Source organism: Nelumbo nucifera, chromosome 5 (genome assembly GCF_055504915.1).
Source record: "Nelumbo nucifera cultivar China Antique chromosome 5, China Antique-T2T, whole genome shotgun sequence".
Classification (NCBI taxonomy): domain Eukaryota; kingdom Viridiplantae; phylum Streptophyta; class Magnoliopsida; order Proteales; family Nelumbonaceae; genus Nelumbo; species Nelumbo nucifera.
Genome location: NC_142653.1, coordinates 63,838,906 through 63,848,160, shown reverse-complemented (window position 1 = coordinate 63,848,160; position 9,255 = coordinate 63,838,906). Strand labels below are relative to the sequence as shown.

At 39.5% G+C, this 9,255-nt stretch overlaps 1 protein-coding gene across 2 annotated transcripts in view; it reads left to right on the top strand.

Annotated features, from left to right (window-relative positions):
• Nucleotides 1–8,753: 8,753 nt before the first annotated feature.
• Nucleotides 8,754–9,255, top strand: part of LOC104588623 (uncharacterized) — a 69,512-nt gene continuing 69,010 nt past the window's right edge. For both annotated transcript variants that reach the window (XM_010246641.2, XM_010246640.2), the window contains exon 1: nt 8,754–8,985. In XM_010246641.2, coding sequence (XP_010244943.1) covers nt 8,885–8,985 — 101 coding nt within the window. In that variant the 5' untranslated portion in view covers nt 8,754–8,884. The remainder of the gene's footprint in view (nt 8,986–9,255) is intronic.

Genomic DNA, 9,255 nt, shown 5'->3' with positions numbered 1-9,255 from the left:
GAGAGCCAGTGGCCTCTTGCCATGTTTATTCTATACATCGCATCCTATTACCTCTTCCCTAGGCTTCCAGATTATGGTATGCGCATGGTACTGGTTCCACTTGTCGTTCTTGCCGCTACAGGTCATTAACTCCCATTAGCATCAATATTTCTAGGATATTTATATGAACAAATGGATGACACCGTCCAGCAAATGATGGATTCGAGTTGTAAGAGATGGATCAGTTACGTTTTTGCCCCCTTTTTATACATGTACATGTGCGAACGTTTTGACCTTAGTGTCACACCCCGTTCCCTCTCTCTTATGTGCATCACAATAGCGACCTTGGAAGGGGACAAGACAGAGGATCAATTAGTGGAAGTCTGTTGGGGAAAGCGCTGGCTTCACGCCAGTAGGCAAAAGCAATTTGGGGTGAAGATATTGAGTTGAAGTTGGCATCTCTTGAAGGCTTCGTGTGTAGGCATTTGATGTCATTCTGCATTGGCATTGTTGTTCTTGAGGATGGAGACCAACAGTGCGCTGCGGAAGTGTCGAGTCATCTTGTGGGTGTAGCGTGTCTCGTTTTATGTCCTGGTGTACTCGCGTATTTGGACCGCACTGGTGAAGCCCAAGTCACATCTTATCGCCCCGATAGGGTCCTACGCCAGTTTGGGTTCGATGACCTTGGTGCCCAGTTTTTGCAGCCTTAAGGGGAAGACGTCTTTTGGACCCGGTGGCATGACCTAGCATTCCTGAGAAGCTTGTGGTTCCCCATTGGAGGGTACAGAAGGGTACAGAAGGGTACAGGCTTATACGTCCTTCCATTTCGCTTATATGTGCTTATTGTTCAAAGGCTTACAAATGTTCATGCAGACGAGCCCTCGCCCATGTCATGTTATGGCTCCCCCTCAGGGTCATGCAGCAAACCAGGAGCATCCACCTCAACCGAGTCCTCTAATTTCAAAAGAGCGGGGATTCTTGGGTGCCGTTCGAAAAGGTAAATGCCCCATCATGGAGAGAGGTGAGGGCAGTTGCCCTCCTACAACGAAGAAGGCTAGGTCGGCGAGGGAACCTCGCACCATTATTCCACCTGCTACTACTGTTCAGCGCCGTCCAAAATCAGACTTGACGTCATCCTGGGCTAGGGATGTTCAAGACAGGTGCTCGCCACAAGGAGACCCTGAGGTGGTCAAGTAAGAGCCTTCAACCCTGATACCTGAAGTAAGGGACTTAGCCGATACAGAATCAGTGTAATCTGTAGTGTCAATTCCTCTTAAGAAAGTTACTTTCACCCGTGTCTCAAGTGGACGTGTGAAGAAGATGGCTCCTCGTGCCCGTAAGAGGGAGCTTGAGAAAATTGATCTGGTAATGATTTATACTTTGATGTATTTGTCTTACTATTGTCGCAATTACCATGTTGTTGTTGTTACTAATCTATCTACAATCTTTTATTTTGAAGCAGATGGAGGCTAAAGACACTCAACCTAATGTAAAGGCCCCACAAGTCCCTTTCGAAGGCATTGTGGGTGAGAATGTATGTATAACTTAGACGTTTGTATGGTTTATGTATTGCAATTAACTTATTGTGCTAATCATTTATGGTTTACCTCATCGCAGGTGCCTTTCAATGTAGGTCCTTCCACCATACCAGTTTTTCCAATCATTTGGCAGTTGGTGCACGAGTTGCAATCATCGCAGCCCCCACTCAGGGTTAGGAAGCGACTAAAGACCCCCTAGTGACCCTGTGAGTCCTAGAGTAATTGAGGATGTCGTTGTCGATGACATTACCCAAGCGTCCATTGCACAAAGAGAAAAAGCCTCACGGGTTTGCAGGGAGAAACCCCTGGTGATCCGATGGGACAAACTAAGGTTGCCTAGGAAGGCCTGCTAGCCATCGAGACTCCTAAAGGATCGGTATTTGGGTTGGGGCAGCCTGATGTCAAAGGTCAAGAACCAATCACAGCTAAAGTGTTGTCTGAACCAGCGTACAAGACAACGACAGCAAGCGTGCATCATGAAGAAGAGGCTGCATCTACTGGTCCAGTTGAGCCTGATGTTCTCGGGGGTGCAGCAGCTGTGGGTTTGCAGGCCCAGCTCAAAAGTGAAGTCGTGGGTTCATAGATGGCATCACCACTCGAGGCTGTCATATTATGAGGAACTTACGCCAGTACAACAAGAGCTTAAGGAGTAATGTGAGAACCATGATATCGCTCCCCTAGGCTATGTGGTCGTGGACCCTATCTCTATCCAAGGTCCTTGTAGAAACGACAAGTACTGCATATCAAGCTCTGTAGTGAAGCCTACTTCAATCATTATTCAGAAGGGCTGGTTGTCAATCACTGACATTCCTCCAATGGTCATAGGGACGTCTCTAAACACAATCGTGACGATGATGAATTGCATCATGGATCAATCTAATGATGAGCTTTTGTGGTTTGTGTCTCCCCAATGACTGAGGACTTGCGAGTCTTTTTCTGCTCTCGACTTTCAAATGGACTGGATTGAGGAGCGGGTTATTTTGTTGGCCCACGCATTTTGGAAGGCTGGTCTCCAGGAGTCACAATCTCTCTCTGGTCAATCTCTAAAGGATGTATGCCTCTGCCTCAAGGTGGTAGAAGTGAATCTTTCGAAAGCAACTAAGAAGTTAAATGTCCTTCTTGACGAGTGTGGTCGTTAGCGGAAGATAATGTTGCAGTATGAGGTAGAATAGAAGGAACTGCTAGATTTTGAGGCGCAAAAGCAAGGTTTGGAAAGGATAGAAAATATGAGGATTAGTGGTATGCCATGTGAAATGCATGTGTACTTGATGTTCTGTAAATCACTCAAATTTTGTAATGAGAGACCGTAGTTTATCTCAAATTGTGTTATGGATTATGTTGTTGTGTAATTCAAACAACATAGGAGTGTTTGGTTGGCCTACTTGATTGTGTGCATTGCTAATATGCCCTAGTGGGCTGATCGTGTTGTTAGTAGGCTATTCGGGCCCAGTGTGCTCCTTAGTTGCAATTTACAGAGCTTTTACTTTGGCACCGTTGCGTACAAAGTCCCTTATTATGGTTGAGATGGCAACACAATTGTCATCATTAAATGTCTATGTGACAAAAGGGATTGTGCGTGAGAAAGGTCAAATCTTATCGCATCTTCGAAGGTGAAGTTAAAAATTACCCTATGCATGGGTTGCGATGAATATAAGCTCCGATATATAAAAATAAAGAGAATTGTGTAAGTACCATCGTATGTGTCAAAGTTAAGTAAATGGTAAGGTTCAACGGAAATGCTAAAGTTGAGTAACTTTTACGAAGTACAACAAATGTTATCGCAAATGCCAAGGTCGGGCTCTTAGGCAAACAAAAGACAATTCAATCATATAAGAAGGGCAAGTACCCTTATATAAGTGTGTGTGAGAGGTACAGTTTGTTATACCAAAGGGATTAAGTGTCATTATGTAAGCGTCAAGCATCACCATGTGTGGAAGAGCCATTGCATTGGTTAAAGAGAAAGGTGGAGCCTCCCTGCATTTTAAGGAAACGAAGCCTTGTCGTGTATACGAGACCTGACTAACATCATATTCTTACAAAACAAAGTCTCATCGCCACTAAGGCAATTGGGTTCCATCATGATTTAGAAAGTTAGGTCTTTATGCATCAGCACAAGTCGAATACTGTTGCATTTGAGGCAACCAAAATATTATCTCACATGCGAGAGTTAACCACTGTGTTCTATCACACTCTCAAGGAGAGCACAATTGCGCATAACAATGAGAATAGAAAAGGTTTAACCACATGTGTATGGAATAGATCAAGTCTTTCTTGGATTTCCCAGGGTATTCTGTTGCACATAAGTCTTGCAGTCAAGATGCCTTGTCATGTTCGATGCAATTTGGTTTTCCCCGCTTTTAGAGTAATTATTGTACTTACTCGCAAAGGCAAAATATTCAACGTTCGTCATCATACTTGGGCCCGATGCGCTTTTCCTGTAATTTCCAGGTTGACCCATTGCAAGCTGCAATGTACTTGTCTTGATTTGCCATTGTTTCTTGGGCTGCTAGAGTACATAGGTGTGTGCTTAGGGTTTCTAGGGCCTTCGCATGGAGCATACAACAGCCAGGGCCTTCGCATGGAACATGCGGCATCATGGAACCAGCCACGGCATTACGGAACCAGCTAGGGTATATGTGAGTGCGCCTGGGGTTGCCAAGGCCTTCGCATGGAGCATGCAGCATTGTGGAACCAGCCACGGTATCGCGGAACTGGCTAGGATATGTATGAGTGCGGCTGGGGTTGCCAGGGCCTTCGCATGGAACATGCGGCATTGTGTAACTAACCATGGCATCGCAGAACTGATCATGGCAACCTAGAATCGGTCAGTATTCATCACACAAATTGGAGTCAATGATATATTTACTCATAATAGATCATACGTACATTGCACAGTTCAAAATATATAACAGTACATCATATTTTCATTGCAAAATTCAAAATGCATCATAAGGTATCATATTTTTTTTCTCATAATTATATGTTAAACTTGGAATATATCATGATGTATCATAAGATCATCGCAAAAATCCAAAGTCAGTAATATGCATTCGAAATTAATCGCATTCTTGTTTCAGGAAGAATCAAAATGCACTATGTATTAAATACAACACATCTTTCATATACAAAACATATGACAATTACTCTTTCAACCAGTGACCATTCAAAGTTTTGTCTTCCTCTCCTATGTCTACAGTTTTTAGTACATAGTTCCCAGACGAGTGAGCTTCCTAGATTACATATGGTCCAACCCAATTAGGTGTGAACTTTCCAGTAGATTTTCCCTGTCTAACATGGAGTGCTATTTTGAGGACTTTGTCTCCTTTAAATTTCCTAGGATTTACCAATTTGTTAAAGTTAGAAGCCATGGTTTGTTTGTATTTAATCGGTTTCTATAGTGACTTCTCCCTTTCTTCATCGATGAACTCTAACCTGTCATTGAGCATCTGATCTGTGTCCTCCGTTCGGAACCATTTTCCCATCGCAAAGGCTACGCGGGCAGAGACCGTCTATATTTCTATTAGTAACACAGCTTCCTATCCATACACCAAGGATTAAGGTGTTGGTTGTGTGCTTTTTCTAATCGTCATGTGATAAGCCTAGAGAGTGTCAAACAACTTTTCCGACTAGTCTTTCTGGTTATCTACCACCATCTTGCTCAGCATCCTCAACAATGTTTCTTAAATCTCCTCCTTTATACATTTACTTCTTAAGGAAGTTATCTTACCTTGCCTGTATTGGAAAAGACAAAAGTTGCTTAATTATGCATTTCCCATAAGTAAGCATTCTCAAACACTTCCATCATTTGTCAAGATTATCCTGCATGCCAAAATAGAATATGCTAGATAGATACCGTGTTTAAGCATGGTAACATTATCAGTTCACATATTTTCCCCCCTTTTGACTTGATAATATCATCTCATACATTTTCATTTTTAACATCAATTACACATTTCTCCTCCTTTTGGCATTAGCAAAAAGGAAAGAAAGCAAGGAAAAATCAAATCAATTACACATACATATAGGCATCAAAAGCACCAAGTCTCATAGATCTAAGCATTATATCAAGAGTATCAATTAAGAGCTAGAGTGCATAAATCACCAAAACACATATTATCCTTAAAGAACGTAGATCAAACAAACATAAGTTTAAAATCATATTAAAGTTCATGGATGATGGACAGAAGAATCAAGAAATGCAAAGACCATCCTAAGAGGAAGTTGAGTAGTATTGATCCATGAAATTATCAACAATGTGAACAGATATTCCATATAACCTTCTAGAGCTATCAATCTCTCATCTACTTAAGTGGAATAAGCTTTAAACCTGGTATCATGGATATTAGAGAGGCTTAATAGAGATTGAATCCAAGTAGTGATGCAAATTGATGTACATAGACATTTTGGTATAAATAATATAAGTACATAATTGTTCTATGTTCAAATTGGGTTGTTTCTGTGAATTACTCCTTAAACTTGACATTTATGAGATTGTGTTAATATAAATTTAAATTGTTCTCAGCCATTGGATAGACTTGTGGGATTTATCTTTACAAGGCTGACAATGATATGTTGCCAAATTGGTAGAGCAACTTGTCTCAGCTATTAGGGTTAAACCCTAAGCACAATTAGTGGAGGTTTGGAAAAAAAAAAAAAACTAAACCTGGACCAATTTCCAATTATACCTTGGACCTTAGAAACAAATGAGCAAAATTGAAAAGTTGCACTCAACTCCAAACTTGATTATGATACTATACTAGGTATTGGATTGACCTATTTTTGATATGCCAACTAGTGAGATTCATAAGGGGTCAAATACTTGGACATGTTAGGACAATTTAGAAAATTACCTGAGTGGTGATCATATTTATAGGATTGACCCCTTGTTAGACAAAATGAATATAAGCGCTTTATTTTCTCTTCAATGGAAACCTAAACCACTATCAATGGATTTTAGCTATACTTGAAATTAGATTTTCAAAATGTATTTATACATATTTTTTATTATTTTTTGAAAATGATTTGCAAAAGGTTTTAATCTTGGGATCCATTTGAGTAGAGAGTGTGACAATGCTTTTTGCAGTTAGGGAAGAGGTCCTTCCTTGTGAATAATGTTTTAATTATTATGGGATGAGAGGTTAAGGGCAAAAGACCATTAGAGGGCTGATAACTTGATGGAATTCATCTTGTGTAAGTTCATTATCCTTAGGTTTTCACAGGGTAACTAAATCCAATGATTTCTTGTGTTTTTAGTGTTGGGCCCAACTGAGACCAAGTTGTTGGGTCAAGGGTTCACTGCCCTTGGGAAGTGAATTTGGTTTGCCCCTTTCCAAGGGTAGGGTCGAACCCATGTGGACTTATGTAAGACTTTATGGGTCCAATGCCATAGAATATTCATGCCTAAGTGGCCAAGCAATGTCTAGATATGTGAATCATTAAAGAATATGGGTCTTAGGCCCATTATTAATATGATTAGTTTAAGTAGTCACATGCATCGAATATGGGTAGGATATGAGTATGGAGCATCCATTATCTTAAAAAGATAATGTGCTTAGGCTACATTTGGCATTCCTTATTTTAAGGACTTATTTCCTTTCTGCAGTTAAAAAATCGATGTTCATAAGAGCATTTTAATTTAAAAAAGGAGATAAGTCCGTAAAATAAGGAATGCCAAATGCAACTAATATGGATAAGTCTTGATCTATATTTGATTTGGATTAACTCTTAATAGGATTATGAAAGTGCTCTATATAAGGGAGTAAGATGGAGGGGGCAAACTATCCTATTCTCCTCACTTTTTTGCTCCTTTTCTCCTCCCTTCACATCCTAAAACCCTAGTTTGAACCAGCCATAGTAAGGGTTGATTCTGATCAGTCCTCTGTTGTGTTTTTGGGAAAAAAAACATCAAAGAAGTTAAGGTTCACATAGCTACATCAATTTCAAAAAGGTTGGGGCTCCGTTTTGTAGAAATTGTGTTGTTGAATTAGCTTCACACATACACAACTATGCCATTTTTAGTTGGAAGTCGATTTGGATTTGATATTGGGTGTGAACTACCACTCTAAGAGCTACATTCTGTGGACTTGTTATCGGGTATGTTCAGTTCTAAATTTTTGGTTTAAATTTGGTTTGGTTCAGTGCAAGATTGATTCAGAAATTCAGATTTCAAAATACCGAGAAACTGATTCTTGACTTGGGTTGGATTTTTTTTTTTTAAATTCAGACAACAACTGTAAGAGGTTCAACCATGATTAATCAAGTTTCCAACTCTTCCGATAATGGTATCAGAGTAATATGTTCAGTTCTTACACAAAACTTGATCAGATTTGTATATGTAAACTAAGAATTCGGTTCTTAGTTTGGGCTAATGATCTGGATATTCATTCTTTATATTTTTTTTTGCCATTATTTAGACTAATTTTGTGATAGAATGTTGAATTTATGGGTTGGAGTGGGGTAGAGATTGAATTCTTTAATGGTTGCAAGGTTGATGCACACCATGTGATTTCAATATTCATATACAATTTGTAATTAATTTTTTTTTATTTTTCTTAGACATATTGTACTAGGATTTTTCTAATAGAAAATTAGGATTTTCTCAACTGATTTATATTGGAGAAACAACGGCAGATCACAATGCATGAAGAGAATAAGTTCGATGTGCAAAGAAGAGATCAATGTAGTTATACGGTTTTAGTTCGGATCGAATTCGAACCATCACACTCTCAACTCAAGTAGTTTTATTGCTGATCATATTTGCTTATTTGATTGTGAATCATGGCTGAAAATATTCAGATGATAAACTTTGAATTTAGTACATGTTGTGGACATCAAACCCCATGTTGATTTGACATAGTTTTGGTCTGGCCTATATTAGTCAAACTTAGGGTTTTTTGGGGACTAACAACAACTCCTTAGATCACTGGTTAAGATCATTGATTAAGTGATCATTTACAAAAATAAGTCAAGGGATTGATGGGCCATTACATGGACCAATTCAGCCCACATTTGAAAAACCTATTTTGTTCTGATTAAAGCAAAATTAGCTCATTTGGTTATTGACGGCTATATGGGCCAAACTGTTTTTCTTAGTTGGGCTGATATAGAATATTTGATAAATGAATCCAACAAAGAATTGATAGTTTATTAATGGATTGATAGTATACCTACATGGCGCTTATAGGACCACAACACCGCAGTCCAAACACCTCCTAAAACATTCATACAGGACCCACAGTCTGGTGTTTCTATCAAGTTCTGAGAGGAAGAATAAATCACACCCCTCCCACCGGCGCAAGAGGTGAAATCAACGTGCAAATAAAAATCTCGATACTCAAGTTGCGGCAAGCTTCATCTGTTCTAGGTGGATGTCCAAAATGAAAATGTCGAACGAAGAAAGACGTAACAGCAAGCTTGAAGAGGCACTCGAAGTGAAGTCGTTGAGGCGAATCATCAGCGCCTATCTCAAGTAAGCTTAACCTTTCCTTCCATATTCTCGTTTTCCGAATAGGGTTTCTTATTCTTTTGCTTCTGACTGGAATTTTCAGTTGGGCTTTTCTTGTTTGTCCATTACTGCTTTAGCATTGATAGGTGAACTTGGGTGATTGAATTTTGATTTTATTCTCAGTCTGTTTTATTTTGGTTATGAGGTTGACAGTACTATTCTTTCGTTTACATTCCCATCTTTCCTTTTTATTTAATTGATGAACTTGGTTACCTTGTTTTCTTTTGGCTGTTG